General features: G+C 46.8%; 1 protein-coding gene across 1 annotated transcript in view; it reads left to right on the top strand.

The window, feature by feature from the left end:
• Niban1 (niban apoptosis regulator 1) overlaps positions 1-17387 on the top strand; it is a 148008-nt gene that overhangs the window by 112324 nt on the left and 18297 nt on the right. The window contains exons 7-11 of the mRNA XM_057770625.1: positions 4687-4791; positions 5053-5215; positions 9891-10078; positions 13511-13672; positions 15513-15623. Coding sequence (XP_057626608.1) covers positions 4687-4791; positions 5053-5215; positions 9891-10078; positions 13511-13672; positions 15513-15623 — 729 coding nt within the window. The remainder of the gene's footprint in view (positions 1-4686; positions 4792-5052; positions 5216-9890; positions 10079-13510; positions 13673-15512; positions 15624-17387) is intronic.

Here is a 17387-nt window from a genome sequence, read left to right as displayed (position 1 = left end):
TTTTCTGTCTACTTCTCCCTTTAGGCTAATGTGCTACGTGCTATATAAGGTGCAAGAGAGCTGAATGACCCTTTATATGTCATTCTTGTCATAGTAATAACTTGCGTGAGCATAGCAGGCCTACATGGTGATGGTTATTTTAGGCAAAGGTCCAGGCAGAGCAATGTCTCAGAATAGCATGCCTGGCAGGATGTTAAGTATTTGTATTTGTAGGCTGGTAAAAACATCAACATATTTTCTACTCATCAATATGAGCTGTGAGCACTGTCAAATAAAATCCCAAGAGAAAGCAACCTGCAAAACTGTCAGGTAGCTGCAGGGACCAGGTGTATTTATTATTTGCCTTTAAATTAGCCAGGTAGGGGAGACTGGTTCGTGATTCCCACAGAGCTGCCTGGTTGTACGACCAGAAAACGTCCCACACTGAGGTGTTGCTGTTCCTCCGAGACTGGACATTATTCAGATGATCATGAGTGTGACCCTCTAAGTAGACACACCTATCTACAGTCCTTCAGTAACACAGGGCCAAGGGTCCAGTCAGACACAGACCCTGCCCTCAGAAGGGGCTTCCTCCTTTCTTAGTCTCACCCCCTCCTCACAGCTTTCAATCTGACAGGAAACAGGGTGGCATGGCCATCCGTGAGTGTGCTCTGGTTGTTTTGGGGCACAGTGGTGTGACCGTATGTGAGTGCGCTCTGGTGTTTGGGGGCACAGTGGTGTGGCTGTCAGTGAGTGCACTCCGGTTGTTTTGGGGCACGGTGGTGTGACCATCCGTGAGTGCTCTTTGCTTGTTTGGGGCATGGTGGTGTGGCTGTCAGTGAGTGGTTTGGGCTTTGTTGCTATTGTTTGGGGATAGAGTCTCAGCATGTACCTCAGGCTGACCTCAAACTCTTGCCTTACCCAACCCAGCTTCCTTAGTCACATATCGGAGGCACCCACCACCATGCCCTGCTTGGTTTGTTCGTTTCGATTAATCTGATGGCGTATTTAGTTTCCTGTATGTGTGATGAAATTTTAATCTCCACGTCCCAGCAGTTAAAATTTCCAACCATCTTCTCTCCTTTTCAAAATATAAGATTATGAAAATTAAAACTCAGTGCATTCTATTTGATGGGGAGGTCAGAGAACCTTTGTTATTTTATTTATTATATTAGTTACTTTCCCTCAAAAAGCCCACAGACTCAGGACATTGCTTATGGAGAGTGGCCAGGTCAGGTCACCCTGAATGGACAGGCGAGGGACAAAGTAGTGTCAGGATGGAGCTGGCGTGAGGGGATGAGGAGGGCATTGTGGGATGAGTATGGTCGGGCCTCGGCACCACAGGCCCTACCAGCTTCAGGGCTATTCCCAACCCCTACCCACTCACCACCCTCGTTAGCTTCTCTTCCCCGTCTTTCTCATTTTCCCAGGCATATTTTCTTTTTAAGACCCTAAGTTGTAAAATAGGAGCAAATTTCTTGGAACATTGTGTGGGAAAGACCAGAAAACTGCAAGCCCACCCAAATGGAATGTCGGGTTTCTTTGGCCTTTGTGTGTAACATTTGTGTCTTCTCAAATCTATTCACACTTGTGCTCAAAACCAATCCAGTTTCTGCAGAAGGACAAACTTGGGTAATTATGATTCTTGCATTTAAGGCTTTGCAACCGTGACGTCATTTCTCATTAAGTTCTGCTTTCGTCTCCATCCCTCTTAGCTCTCTCTCCTCATGCCAGACTTGGTAACTCTTGGGCACAGGTTCCAATCTCGGGGTGGGACCTGCGTACCAGGAGTTACCCATTGAATTGAATTGCTGAACATGCTGATTTTCATGATATTTTCATATGTCAAGTTTCTTATAATTTCCAAAAAAAAGAAGGCACAGTGTGGGGAGGATTCATCTCTTAGCCACAGAGAGTGGTTAAGAGAGGCAAACACAAGTCCATCAGTGAATTTTCAAGGCCTGTGAAAGCCCTGTCTCTGTATCTTCATCGCCTAGGTAGATCCACACCGCAGCAGAGAGGAGCCCTTCAGGCTGTACTAAGCCCAGCAGTTTCTTTCCCAGGAGTCCAAGGGCTCAAGGGGAGCAGACTGCTTGTCGCTCAGTCCAGCAAGTTCCACGCTGCCACAATGGAGCCCTGGAGAAAGACTACATTCAGTGAGCCTTGAGAGGCTGTCCACTGCCTTGTGGCTGACCAGCGAGCACAGAAAGAACTTCCTTACTTCCCAATGTATTGAATTTTTATGAAGGGGGGGGTCAGTTGTTTTTGGATGAATATCATTTCCACTTCACAGACGATCGTGTGCTCTGCTGCCTGCTGCCCTTCTTAGCAGTGTCCTCCCTCCTAGCAGACATCGCTGCAGGCTGCTCTTGCAGCTGAGCTGTGATCTTGAGAAGACTCCTGGTTAAGTGAGTCTGAGCAGCAAAGACACCCCAAGTCAGCCCTGGGAGCAGAGGCGGAAGAGTGGGGGCCTCATGAGTGGACGTGTGGAGTACCACTCAGATCCAAGGAACAGGGGCCTTGATCAGCACAGAACTTTAGGATAGATTTGGAAACATTCCTACAAAGCACTCTGAAAACTCTTGATGTCCCCTTAATTATGCTTAGCCCACAAATGTCAAATTGTTTCATAGTATTTGGTGCTAATTTATCTTCTATTGCTCGCCTAGCGGGGTCCAGACTTCTTAATGGTACTTTGCATAAACAGTCATGATATTCCAGCTAGTACGTGGACAAGTAAAAGCGTGTAACAACTTCCCGCTCCCTTCTTCGGTGGATGGCTGTAACGGAAAGCTGCCATTAAAACAGTGTTGTCTTCATTCCGTCAACAGGGAAGGCTTAAGGATTGGTGCTTCACAGTTAGTGTGTGGTGGAGCGCATTCCCACTGCCGACCTTGGCTTTCAGGAAACAACAGGGAAATGGCAGAATTATCCATCTGATAACCTACATCCAAGAGAAGGAGCTAGCTGCTTGCTCTCTTAAGGGATTCCATCTTCTCGACATTGCTGCAAAGTGTTTGAGATTTTAACAGGTCTCTGGGTTCCATGACATTAAATACAGAAAGCAGAGTGGGAGAAGACAACATAAGAAAGAATTTTAGCTCTTTTATGCCTTAGACATTAGCCCAGATGGCTCTATGTCCCTGGAAGGAAATCCCTTCTCCTGGGAACCAAGAGACAGTCCTTCCAAAATATAAAGCAAAAATATTTCTCCCATAGCCATGCAGCCCGGGAGACATTTGTTAAGGACGTATGCCCCTCCCTTTAAGACACAGCGAAACAATGAATGTTCTGTTGCTTAACAATATGAGCTTAATTAAAGACAAGTGAACCAATTCTGATGCCTTTGTCTTGGTTGTTTTGTTTTGAGACAGGATCTCACCATGTAGCTCACACTGACCTGGGGATGTTCAATCCTCCTCTCTCAACCTCTTAAGCACTGGGACTATAGGCATGTGCAACCATATCCAGCAATACACCATTTCACAAATCATACTTCAAAGTAGGCAATGCCCAGGTATACAGACAGACAGACAGACAGACACACACACACACACACACTGGTATCTACAATGCCTTCAGCTCTCTGCACCTGGTCTGTTTTGACTTCTCTGGTTCCCACTGTCCATTTCCGTTTTCACCAGTATCTTCTCCCTTGTCCCTTTGATACATTCTCTTTCTTCTTTCCAGGGTCCTTTTAGGCTCTGTCTCTTTAGAAGAGGTTTAACCTTGAAGAGCTTCTCTAGTTTTGTCCATTACCTCGGCTCTATCTCCCCTGGCACCCCCTCTAGCTCTTTCCTTGGGCATGCTAGCAGTGAATGGTCAACACAAGGACTGGAATGGGCAGTGCAGTGCGAGCCTGGAGTGGTCAGCAGTTGTTGCCTCTTCTTTACTCTGTCCCTCCCTTCTTTTTGTAAGGGTGGAAAGAGTGTGTGGGAAGAGCAGGGGTAAGGAGAACAAGACATGAGACTTGAGAAAGAGTGATCCTGGAAGAACAGCCGGCCTCAGGCCGTCACAGTCAAACTTGATTCTCCTGTTTAAGGATGACCTATCTGCCATTGAAAGCTCCCTCTCAGCTCTTAAAAACTGTGATAGAGATGCTGAAGGGTAGCTCTTCACGGCTGATGGATTCCGGCAGGGTGGGGGTGGGGAAGGACTCGGGTTTTCTTTAAGGATCTGGACACTGGGGTTTTGACCATGCTCCAGTGAGCAACACAAAATAGACTCGGTATTTTTTTCCTTTGGTATTGGTATTTTTTCTTTGTTTTCCTTTTTTGGGGGATGGAGAAGGTCACAAGGACTGGGAAGTGAATGTGATCAGTGTGCATTATGTGAAACTCCCAAATAATCACTAAAAATATTACGTTGGAATAAAAAGAAGCTCTCTTCTCATTCTAAATGCATGAGGTCCTTTTAGCATGAACATGGAGTTTGAATTTGAGGAAAATGTTCTTCCCTTCGAGAAAACAGGAATAGAGACACTTCTGTTCCCTGTGAATGTTGAAGAATATTCGCCTCTGAACTTGTGAACCAAGATTTCATGCGCTTATCATGTGCACAGCCTTAAGTCCCATGCCCAGCGTCAACACTCATAGTCTTTCGGTCCTCGCTCCCCTGCCTCTGAGCCTGTGTAGCCCAGGGGTGCTGTCATGAGACCTCTAGCTGGCCTTCATCCACTGATGCCCTGCGGCCTCCTTTACCCTGCAGGTCCTGAGTAACCTGGTGATGGAGGAACTCCTGCCGACTCTTCAGACCGATCTGCTGCCTAAACTGAAAGGGAAGAAGAACGACAGGAAGCGGGCCTGGTTTGGGGTAAGCGGCCATGTTGCTTTTCAACTGTGCTATCAAGGAGAACATTCCCATCCCTTTACTTTTCGGGCATGTGGTATTGTTTTAAAATAACTCCTTCCTAGGTAGAAAAATGTCTATCTTGAGCCTGCTCAGTCTCACTGACATAAGAACTTGAAGCTTGAATGTGTGCTCCGTTTTGTTTACATGCGAGTCTGCGCTGTGCCTGCTTCCTCCCTTCTGTAGCTCCTTTAGTCACGGGTCATGCGTTGCTCTGTGTTACAGCTCCTGGAGGAGGCCTATGGTCTGGTTCAGCACCAAGTGTCGGAAGGATTAAGTGCCTTGAAGGAGGAGTGCAGAGCCCTGACAAAGGGCCTGGAAGGGACCATCCGCTCCGACATGGACCAGATTGTCAACTCAAAGAACTTCCTAGCTGGGAAGATCAGAGGTTGGTGGAGTAACCCCCTGCTGGTCCAAATAAATGAGCCATCCCCTTGGAGATGCACACAGAGAGGGAATGTGTTGACCCTCTGTCCCCAGGGCTCTCACATCTATGGATTCCATCAATCACAGATTGGAAATGCCCAGGGAAAATGTCTGCAGTGATCAAGTGCAGAATTCCCTGTTGTTTCCTACACAGCCATGTGACAGCTATGTAAAGTCTACATTGTATTCAGTATCATAAACCAAAGATGACTTAAGGCTTAAGAGGTGCATGTTGGATATTCCAGGTTCTAGTGAAAGACTGTGTCATTTGATAGCAGGAATTTTAGTGTCCCAGGATTTGGGGTCCCAGAAGCAGTGGCATATTATTAGGACCCTCATCTTACCCTGGATGCTTTGTAGACCCAAGATGGAGGGAATTTGCTTCCTGCCTGGTGATGGGTGCCTGTGTATCGTGGTAAAGAATATAATTTTCTTTGAGAGAAAAGCCTCCAATTTTTGCTTAGGATTGGTCAATCTGTATCTGTGATCCCAAGTCAGTGTACATACTAGCTAGTCGAGTGTTGTTGAGGGTAGCACTTGGCTTCTGTTTACTTTAGTCTCCTAATCTGAATTGGAAGGCCTGACGAGAGTGTGCCTGGCAAACTGCGGTCCTCAAGCTGGGCCTGGTCCTGCTTGTTTTCGTAAATGACGTCATATTGAACACAGTCGTGCTCATCCTTAAGTTCACAGCCTAAGCTGATTCATGCGGCCACATCAGAGAACTGAGCTGTTGGAACCTTAAGTCGGACCTAGGACCGCAGAGCCACAGGTCTCTATTGTCCAGCCCTTGGCAGGAAATGGCTGGCCCTCCCTACACAGAGGCCTTCAGTAACCTTGGCAGGGTCTGTAGGGTACTTTCTGCAGTTCCATAGTCTTAAGAGTCCTGAGCCCTATGTGCAAAGCGTGCCTAATGTTTCTGTGAAGGGAGGGAGTGTAAGTCTCTCGGTGATTGTTCCTTAGTAGTGGCTCTGGATAGTCGGGGAGCAGATGATTGCTCACACGCTGAACGTTTGCTAAGTGCCTTCTGAGCTCGCTGTGGAGCTTGAGATCCTGTGCTCCCACGGTGGCCTGTCTACCAGGGGTGTTGTCTGCCCTGCAGATTAGCTTCTTCATACTGCAGCTCAGTGTGCTTCAGAACTCATAGGATGCTTCCTCCTGCGAGGAGGTAAGAAGAGAGTTCACTGTGCAAGTGTGTGGTGTTTGGGGGCCTGTTTCTGCATTGCCTCCAAAACCAGGTACAGATTAGCATCAGGGTGATTTCTGTTTGATATTGTCCAGCCTCACAGCCAATATAGTGGGAGTGTATGGTGCAATTCCGTGTATACCTAAACCCACCAAAATTCAGTTCTCTCAGACCTATCCAGGCCTAACTACCCAGACTGAAATTAGACCAGAGTCCTTTACCCCATCTTCTGGAGCTTCCAGAGTAGCTGTTGTTCCCTAAAATAACTCTTGCAAGGAAGTAATGGGAAACCCTTTTCTAAAACAAAGTTCAGGGAGGTACAGTGGCTCACTGGGAATTCAGACAGCTACAGGGGGCTCCCTGGGAATTCAGGCAAGTCCAGAGGACTCCCTGAGAATTCAGGCAGCTACAGCGGGCTCACTGGGAATTCAGGCAGCTACAGCGGGCTCACTGGTAATCTTTCACATTCAGGAGGCTGTGGTCAGGAGGATGGTGAGTTCCAGGCTGGAAAAGAAAGTGTGGCATTGCAAAGAAAGAAAGAGGAAAGAGGGGAAGGAGGAAGGAAAACATAGCAGAGGGATTTTAACCCAGCCTCTGCTTCTCTACCTACAAAGAAGGAAGCCAGCTGCATTGGTGAATGGTGTTGGGTTTTGGGAAAGCTTGGGGACCATTTAGTTGTCTTAGTGTTCTATTCCATGACCACAGCAACTCTTATAAAGGAGAGGATTCAATTGGGGTTCACTTACAGTTTCAGAGGTTTTGTCCACTATTGTCATGTTGGGGAGCATGGCGGCACACGTGGTACGGAAGATGTAGCTGAGAGTCTGCATCTGGATCCATAGGCTGCTGACAGACAGACATGGGCCAGGCTTGGACTTTTGAAACCTCACAGTGGGTTTCAAAAGTCCACTCCCAGTGACACATTTCCTCCGATGTAGTGGCTGCATCTAGCCTAACAAGGCCACACCTACCCCAACAAGACCACACCCACCCCAACAAGACCACACCCACCCCAACAAGGCCACACCTCCTAATCCTTTTTAATTAGTGCTACTTCCTAATGACTAAGCATTAAACTGTGTGAGCCTATGGGGACCATTCTTGTTCAGACCACCACAGGAGTTGTTTTTCCATTTCTACCCATATGGCACTTGGGAGTGAAGCCATTGATTCTGCTCCACAGTTACCTTCAGTACGAACTTTTTCTGCTCCTGTGAGCGTGAGGACCCAGAGGCTTCCCATCAACACACTTTTACACACGGAAGACATGAACCATTTTGTAGATGCCAAGACAGGAAGAAAATTTGATAAAAAAGCTCCCAGAGAAGCCAGAACAAAAGGGACCATTTCAGAAAACTGGGGGCCTCTTAAGGAGGGTCCTGCTTTAGTATTAGGTGACTAGAATGTATGAGAAAGCCCACAGCTCTGGGCTCCTTAAGGGTCACAACCATTCTGAGTACTCTGAAAATGGTAAGCTTGTTTCCTCCTCACTGTAACTCCGGAATAATTGCTCCTAAGGTCTCTATCTAACAGATAAGAAATCTGAGACCATGGTTAAGGAATGTCCCTGACGACCTGAGGCTCGTGTATAGCAGACTCTGACTCAGGCCCCTCCAGCTCCACCAGCCCCAGCCATCTAGGCTTTTCAGCAGGGAGACTCTTGAATTAGAAGAGGGTACAGTGTATATATGTGGAACTCAATCTTGACTCAGCCTGGTAGGAAACACCTGCAGGCCACAGGTCATGAAGTTTAGTGGTGGGGGTCATTAGGCTGTCCCTAGTGGGAGGTCATTAGGCTTTCCCAGATGTGTGGCATATGAACTGGACCCTGAAGGCATGATGAAGAGGATGTTTACCAGCAGAGGTGGAGGAAGGAAGGTCCAGGTGAGAGGACACTGGACGAAGGGTGGAGTCGGGGCTGAGCACAATGCAGGCGGTAGCAGGCAGAGGATGCTGAGGAGAGGACCACGGCCCGTCTCCACCCACCTGACAAATGCCACCCCCCGGCACTGGGAGATCATCGCTGTGTGTTGTCAGTGGTCAGGATTCTCCTGAAACCCCAATTAGATGCTTTTCCAGCCGCTCCTCTCACGAAGCCGATTAACCGGCAGTTTATTCTTCTTGGCAAGAACTTTTGCAATTGGGTTTCAAACAAGTCTTTTTAAAAAAATTTTACAAAACTCAAATTGTTTCGTTTTTGAATCTATCATCAAAGGGGCCTTTTATTTATTCTCTGATCATTTCACACATGAATACAATATATCCTGATTATATCCGCTCCCGGCTCCCCTCTCGCTCACCCTCCACATTCCCCACCCACTGCCATCTTCGTTCTCTCTCCTTGGTAAACCACCAAGTCTGATTAGTGCTACCTGCTTGAATGCTGACTTTTGTTTTTTTAAACATCATTTCTTTGTATGTGTGTGTCTGTGTATGTGTGCGCGCGTGCTCACATGGGTGTGCATATTTCACATGTGTGGAGGTCAAAGAACATCTGCTAGGAGCCAGTTTTCTCTTTCTGTCACATGGGCCCTGGGGATCACGTCAGGTCATCAGGCTTGGCAGGAAGTACCTTCACCCACTGAACCATCTTGCTGGGCCCTGCACAGGTCTTGAGCACGTAACCCACAGCGCAGTGAGTTCCTGAATGCCATGCCCAGAATAACTGAAACAGTTCTGAGTTACAGTCCTGCATTTGCACATTAGTCTTGACCTTGGCAAAGTCATCTAATGTGACCAGCTTTCTTTGTCTCCCCCCATGGAAGGCCAAAGGGCGTCCCGGGCAGCTGGTTCTTCCCGTTTTGGTTGTATGATAGAAAGAGCTGTCCATCCGCTGGATCCCACCAAGTTGGTCTTCCCAATCCGTGCATTGTGCTCCTTCTTCACAACCACATTGCTGCTTCTGAACCTAGGCGGCCAGGAATATGCCCTCTGCACCCAAGCCATGCTGATTCCCTGCTCCGCTCAGCTTCATGGAGCTGGGACCAAAGACAGTGTCTAGAGGGTAGAATGACTGTGAGGGTGTTTTCATCCCTGCTATGATTTCTTGTGTGTGTGTGTATGAGTGTGTGTGTATGTGATCACTAAGCCTATCATCCTTATCAGAAAGATATTTTGGTTTTGCCTTAATTAAGCTATTGCTATGACAAAGTGTTCATCTGTGGTGATGACCGTGGAGAGTGAACTTGTCTGGTCATCGCACATTTGTGGAGATCAAATAGAGAACTACAGTCTTCCCAGGGCAGGATGAAGCTTGGAGCAGGAGATGTCCTGGAGACACCCTGGGTCTCAAAGCATCCAGTGGGTTTGCAGCCTGTTGAATGCTGGCAAAGGATCCATCATACCAGCCTGCTCTGCCCATCAGAATCACCCAGGGGCCATTTAGCTGTGGTGTGGCCCGTGAATCTTAATTTTGTCCCAAGTCATGCTGCCCTTTGACCTCTTCCTCCCTCAGCAATGGTGGCTCAGCCAGCCGAGAAAAGCTGTGGAGAGAGCGTGCAGCCGTTCCTGGCCTCCATTCTGGAGGAGGTGATGGGACCGGTGAGCTCAGGCTTCAGTGAAGTGCGGGCACTCTTCGAGAAAGAAGTAGATGAACTCAGCCAGAGCTTCCATGCCACCCAGGACAGTGTCCAGCTGAAGGAGGTAGGAGAGCAAGGGAGGGGGGAGCCGAGTTCCCAGCAGTACTGGGCTGCTTTTCACGGTGCCTTTCTCTCACCCCTTCCCCCTGACCTTCCTCTCTCCCTATCTCCTCCCATTCCTTCTCCCCTCCTCTCCCTTTGAGTCCCCTCTAACCTCTCTTTCTCTCTCCTCTTTCCTTTTCCTTTCCATCCATTTATCTGGTATTCCTGCCATCTACCCAAGTAACTCATCCATCCATCCATTCATAGCTAAATTCACCTAATTTTCTTTATTAATGGTTTCTAAGTTGAAAAAGTAATATTTGTACAAGTGAAACAGCCAACTCAAATATGTAATTCCATGTCTGTAAAGAGGCAAAATTAGCAGCCAGAACTGCTAACAACTGCTCCTAGTCCCTCTGCCTCCACCCCCAAGCCCTCCAGTTGACTGACTGAAAGTCCGGTGTGTGTACTAGCGCGTTTTATTTGTTCATATATAAACCTATCTCCTTACTTTAAATAACACTTGCTGCTTTGTTTCCACAGCTGTAGATTCCTGATATAAAGCCATGCCTGTCAAGAACCAGTGGTACCTCAGTCTATTGAGTCAGGAAGTAGGGGAGGGCATGCTCTTCGCTAACAGGAACTCCGGAGGAGCTTTGCTGACATAGACACTGGCCGCTTGCCTTGCACTTACCATATTATTAAGGATAGGACTTGTTAGGGTAATTGTTTCTCTCTCCCCCTTCCTGATATCAGTTAAAAGGGTTTTTTCTTTTAGTTGGTATATTGTAATTGTACGCATTTATGAGCTACGGTGTGACAGTGTTAGCAGATCTTTGAAGGCAGAAGCCTGGCTCCAGCAGCCACAACAGGCTATCTGTCACAACATGCCAATCAAAGAGATGAATAATGGTGACAGGCAGAGGAAGGGGGTCATGTGGTACCTTGGGAGAGGAGCAGACAAAGGAGTCCAGAGACTAAGTCTGTCTCTGAAGTGCTGGCATGTGCTTTAGGCTTAAATGGAGGGTGGGACCGCATCAGCTGTCCTGGTCTCCCTGAGCACTGCGCCAGTTCTCCCTCTCCAGCTTCCAGGTTGTCCCTATCACCCTTAGCACCTCTGGGGAGCCACCTGACCCTACAGGAGGCTCTCTTCTCTCCAGGTGTAGCCTCGCCCGCAAGGGTATCTGCCCTTGTCTGTATGTGGATACATCCTGTAAGACTGCTCCTCCTAGGATCCAACGTGACTGTAGGCTTAGGACAATGACTTTATCTCTGCCTCAGTCAAAGTAAAAGGGACAGGCAGGCCCTTAATGAAGGTAGAGATGCCAGCATTTTATTTATCCTGCTTTAGTTACCTGTGGACCTACCTGAGGAGTCAATGCTTTTTTAGCCAAAGCGGCTTCTACATGCCTGTTTCAGCAGTTTATATGTGCAGATGGTGTGGAATAATCCAACAAGTAATTACCACTTCTATTCCCTTAAACATTTTTCATTTCTGTGTGCTGGCAGCTCTTCGAGCTCATTATAAAATACATGATAGATTGTGGTAAGCCATAGTTACCCTCCTGTGCTGTACTTTCCTCATTTCTTTATGCCCATACATGTGATTGTACAAAACTAAGATCATTTCATGAATGCCTCGAGCTTCTTATTACAGCTGTATATGTGCATGTGTATGTGTGCATATGCCCATATGGGAGATGTGTGTGTGTGCATGTGTGTATGTGTGTGCGTGTATGTATTTGTGAACATGCCTGTAAGGGGGATGTGTGTGTGTGTGTGTTTTAACTTGCCTTTATTCCCCTTCATTTTCTGGTGCAACTCACTTCTTCACCAAAAATAATAATAATAATAATAATAATAGCACCAACTCAGCTTGTACTGTTCTGTTTTTTCTGCCTCTTAGAAAATATAGAAAACACACATTTCAGTGCTGTTATCTTACATTGTTTGTTTTTAGAAAAATACAGTTATTTTATATACTAAGCTGCTTACAGGTTTCTTCTTCAAAATGATTTCATGAAACTGTTTCCAAGGTAACTGATCTGGTTCTGAATCACTTTTCGTAATGACAACATAATATTTCATGTTTAGAATGAGGTGGTTTATTCAGCCATCCCATTATCACGGACACCATGAACAAAGCTGTAATTAATAACTTTGTACACACATTTTGTCACATCATAGGCACATGTGTAAGTGTTTATGCACACATTCCTTATATCCTGACACTTTTGTTTCAGTGGGGCAGACTCCTAGGTTGGAAGGTATTTTCTTGTTAACAGATGTTGACCTCAAACTTCAAAACATAATTTAAATTTTGCATTGTACTGATTTGTCTGTGGAAGGAGCCTTCTCTCCATGTTATGGTCTGCGAGGGGTGTTATCACTTATTTAAACTTTCAACAATTTGATAGTAATAAGATAGACACCCTCTTTTCCTCTCTGGCCTATTCCATTAATTATTTTAAGTAAAATATTCCTGGTGCTCAGCAGTTAAGTGCACATGCTGATCTTTCATAGGACCCAAATTTAGTTCCCAGCACCCATGTCAGGTGGCTCCAGCTCCCAGGGATCTGTTGCCCTCTGCTGGCCTTTATGGGTACGTACACTCACATGCACATATTTGCACACACACACACACATATATACTCATAATTAAAAGTAAAATAAATGTTTTAAAAGGAAATTGATGCATTTACAATTGTAGGACAAAAGGAGGTGTAACACCATGCTTTTCCCCCTTTAACCTTTAATTCCATCTCAGCAGACTGCTCCATTGTTTGCTTCTTAAAGTGAATACTTTTCCCCTGTGAATCCCAAGGGCGACCGCTCCATTGTTTGCTTTTTAAAGTGAATACTGTGAATCCCAACGGCGTGGGCCCTTGGAAAAGTCCCAGCAGGGTCTCCTATGTTAGTCACACTCACCTGCCTTTTACACGGCTTCTCTTGAGAGCACTCATTTTCAGCCATTTCCTCCCTGTCTTTGCCCATTCTCCGGCTTATTTTAAGCTTCCACTGATCAAGTTTAAAAGCATTTTAAGCTAAGCTTAGAAAATGGAACAAGTTTCCTCCCCTTAAAGAATCTTATGCAGACTTGTGGGCCCAGTGACACTTTTCACTGCCAAAGAGCCTGCCTGGCTGCTTCCTGAGTTCAGGAAGTGGGGACTTGGAGACTACTGAGGACTTAAAGAGACTGGAGCCCCTGCTTGGGTGTGCCTCTGAGACTTCCTGATATTCGTTGGTTCTTCTGTTTCTTTCCTAGCGGTAGAGCTGCCCTAGGGAACCACAGAAAAAAATAAAACAGTTGAAGATGTCTTAGAGTGGTGCAAATTGTAACTAACACTCGTAACATATGCTTGACCATTTCAAATGTAGCTCTTAGTACTGTGTAATATCAAGGAAAGAGTCCTGCACCTAAGGGCATTTGCTTTTCTCCTTCCACTAAATGCAGCACGTGGACCAGTTGATGAAGCTTCCTCTGGATTCTGTGAAGATGGAACCTTGTTATACTAAAGTCACCTTGCTTCCAGAGCGCCTGCTGGATCTCCAGAGCCGCTTCAGATTCCCTCACGTTGATCTGGTGGTCCAGAGGACACAGAACTACATGCAAGAGGTGGGAACTGAAGGGTGTTCAGGGAGGATGAGGATGAGAAGAGAGGAGGGAGGGAGAGGAGCAATGCCTGATGGCAGATGCAATGCCTGATGGCAGATGCGGCGGGGCTGCTCTGCACTCAGGGAATTGAGGCCTCTTTCCAGAGTCAGGTTGACTGAGGACACACGGTGTCCTTCCAGCTGGCTTCGTCTTTCCTCAGAAAATGGGAATCTGGGAAATAAAGTAGCATTAGCTGGTAATTATTTGATGGGTTGAGTCAAGGCTTCAGACTTCGGCTGCATATTAGAAACACATGGGGAAATTTTAAGAACTACTGTTGTGGTGCCCCACCTCTAGTGATTTCATATGTTTTTTATATATATATTTGTGTGTGTGTGCATAATATGTTAATATATTTTATAATGTATTTGAGACTCATAGAGAATGTCCTCCACTTATCTCCCACTGTTTCGAACATGCAGCCAGGGTCTGGAAACACTGGCTGAATTCCCTGCCTCATTACAAGGAGACCTGCTACAGCTTCATATTTGAGTTTTATTTTTAAGGTGTATTTTATTCCATGTATTTTTGTGCATGTCTCCTCATGTGTACCATGAGCAGACAGATGCCCTTGGAAGCTGAAAGAGGCTACCAGATACCTAGAGTTACACCTGAATTCCAGAATTGGGGAGGTCGAGGCAGGAGGTTCAAATCAGGGGTTTAAAGTCTTCTTTGTCCACATTGCAAGTTCATTCAAAGCTGAATGAAATCCTACCTTAAAAAAAATATAAGGGATAAATGGCAAAATTACGCAACAGTATTAAAACAGTCTCTTGGATAGTTCTGGATCCTGGAGAAACAAACACAGGCACAACTACAAACTAAGCCATCTGAGCTGCATCATATCCCTGAACAGTGAAGCCCTGTTCCCAGTGTGGTAGCAATTACTGCCATGGAGCCCTGACCCTGCCTCTCCTCTCAGCTCTGTTAATGTCCTTCCCTAGTGCTGTGACAGAATACTCAACAGGAACAACAAAAGGCAGGAAGGATTCCTTTTGGCTTACGGGTTGAGAGGGGACAGTTCCATCAAGGCAAGAGGTCATGCTGGAGTTCAAAGGTGGGAGATCATGGCTGGTGACTAGGAAGCAGAGAAGGCTTGAGCTGGAGGAGGGGCGATGCTATAGATTCCTCAAGCCCCCGCCTCCTCCAGCAAGGCCCCGCCTCCTCCAGCAAGGCCCCGCCTCCTCCAGCAAGGTCCCAAATCCTGAAGATTCAATAGCCTCCCCACACAGTGCCTTCCCACCAAGGACCAAGTATTCATAAACAGGAATGAGCCTACGAGGACCATTCCATATTCCAACCAGAACACTAGCCTCGAGGAGGAAGAGGGCCGAATGGGACAATAGGGTGTCAATAGAGGGAGTATGTGCTGCAGATGACTTATGTCCTTCTAGATGTGGGCCCTTCTCCCACCTTGTCATGTGATCTGTGTCTGAGGCACCAGAGCATGGAGGAGGAGAATGGCTACAATGAGACCGTGGTTCCAAGTCCCTTCGTACCGGGGCTTCTTTCTCGTTAAGAATGATTGGTAGAAGAGGGGACATAAGGATGCCATTTTGAGCCAGACAGACATGCATACATGTATAAAGAAGGGTGTTTTCCACCCTCTGCCCATCTCATAGTGGCCACTAGGTTTTTTGTTTCACAATCCAGGGAGTATGATGAGCCGTGTGTCACCCCTCAGTTGTCCATGGGGGAACTCTGTTCATCTCCTCCTGCCAGAGCCTAGGCAGACAGGCCGGGCCCATGTTCCCAGCCTCTGACTGTGGTCTCTTTCTGTGTTGGCCTGATTGATGGACAGCTCATGGAGAACGCGGTGTTCACATTTGAACAGCTGCTCTCCCCGCACCTCCAAGGAGAGGCTTCCAAAACAGCGGCTACCATCGAGAAGGTTAAGCTCCGTGTCTTAAAGGTAAGAGCTTTGTCTTCATTTGTGGGATCATCTGACAAGACTGTGACCCCTGTTCCTGTTCCTTAGTGGGAAATGCCCTGACCGCCCCTTCATCCCATCCCCGTTTCCAAAGCACAGATGACCATTGTTCCCCGCGGTTTCCCTAGCGTGACTCTCATGCCTCTCCTGCCATCTAGTGGCGTCTTCAGGAACCACATGTCGTCCGCACTAACGCGTTAGAAGTCTTGTGGGGTTACTTTCACAACCTGACAAATGTGTAGGCTGGCCACCGCAAACACCGTGACAGATACTGCATAGAATATAACACTAGGTCAGCTGCAGCCTAGTATTCCAAGTACGAGATTAGTAACATTTTAAATAAAACCCAAAACTTAGAGCCAAAGAAGCCAGCCCAAGGGAAAGAACACCTGCCACGTGAGATGGATTTAAGGAACTTTAGGTATAAGTCCATGATAAGACCGTCGTGACAATAGGAGATTGCATGTATTTGGTACTTATTTAAAGTCCTTTAAAAATTCATGTTCCTAAGATTTGTTTTTCCTAAGTTGTCACTCCAAAGATTCATATTTTTTAGTTTTTATTATTTATACGTGTTTGCACTTGTCTATGTGAATGCATACCACCTGTATGTGGGTTCCCATGGAGGCCAGAAGAGGATTCCGATCCCCAGAGCTGGAGTACAGGCAGCTGTCACTCATCCAGTGTAGGTGCTGGGGACAGAATTTGGGTCCTCCTAAAGGACAGGAAACACTTTTACTCACAAAGCCGTCTCTTCGGCCTGTTTGAAGGCTGTTAAGAAAAAGACCCCAGAGATGAACTATTTTCTTTGACTCTCACTGAGCTTATTAGACTCCCCCCCTCCCCCCCACGGCAGATGAGGAAGCCGTTTCTCTGAAGCTGGACTTATTTATTAAAGCTCAGCACAGCCGTGGACCACAAGCTTGGAGCTGAAACGGTGTTTACACCTGATCCACTTGTAGCTGCGATCTCAGGCTTCCAGAAAACAGTGCTTTAGAACAGAAGATTGAAGTCCTGTAGGGTCTGAGGATATTCTCTCAGGTCTGAGGGATGTCCCATCGGATCTAAGGTAGGACCCAGAGTTCCAGGCCTCATCTTGATGCCACCCAGGCAGCAGGATCTCTGGTGCCCAAACTGTCGCGATGAAAAGCAGTGTTGACCATTGAAGCACAAATAACACACCAGCAGTGGCACTGAGGGGTAAGGTCAAATCAGTCACCAGTGCTTAGGCAGACAGGAGAGGAAGGAGGTAGAGGTAGGGAGGTATCCCAATCGTCAGGTGTTGGGGTTGAAAGGAACCTAGAATACCTCAAGGTCAGTGTTGTAGCCAGCCGAGCTAACGGGGCCACGGAAATACACAACCATGGGGGACTCACATACACTTTGACATGTGCTCTAGAGTTGGGGTTTCCTGGAAACCTTGCAGTCACCTTAAACATTGGATGGACTGTAAAATAGACCTATGTGATGGGTGTCCAGCTGTTGATGGTTCTGCATTCCTGAACCCAAGCATCCTGGGTCTACTGGCTACATTTCACCATATCCAGCTTAACTTCCCTTTTATTTAGAGAGGCGACACTGTAATTGCAAAAACGTTCAAGTGATCCAAAAATCAAATATTTGGAAAAGAGCAATTGGTGTGGAAAGAGACAGAGTCCTCACTACTAGCCCATCGGGTAGCTGTAAAAGCTGTACTTATATGTTTAGTTAGAAGGTGGCAACTTACAGTATTCTGCAGACACCAGG

This window comes from Chionomys nivalis, chromosome 5, assembly GCF_950005125.1.
Source record: "Chionomys nivalis chromosome 5, mChiNiv1.1, whole genome shotgun sequence".
NCBI lineage: Eukaryota > Metazoa > Chordata > Mammalia > Rodentia > Cricetidae > Chionomys > Chionomys nivalis.
Note: the sequence above shows the minus strand (reverse complement) of the source record. Positions and strands in the feature narration are given on the sequence as shown.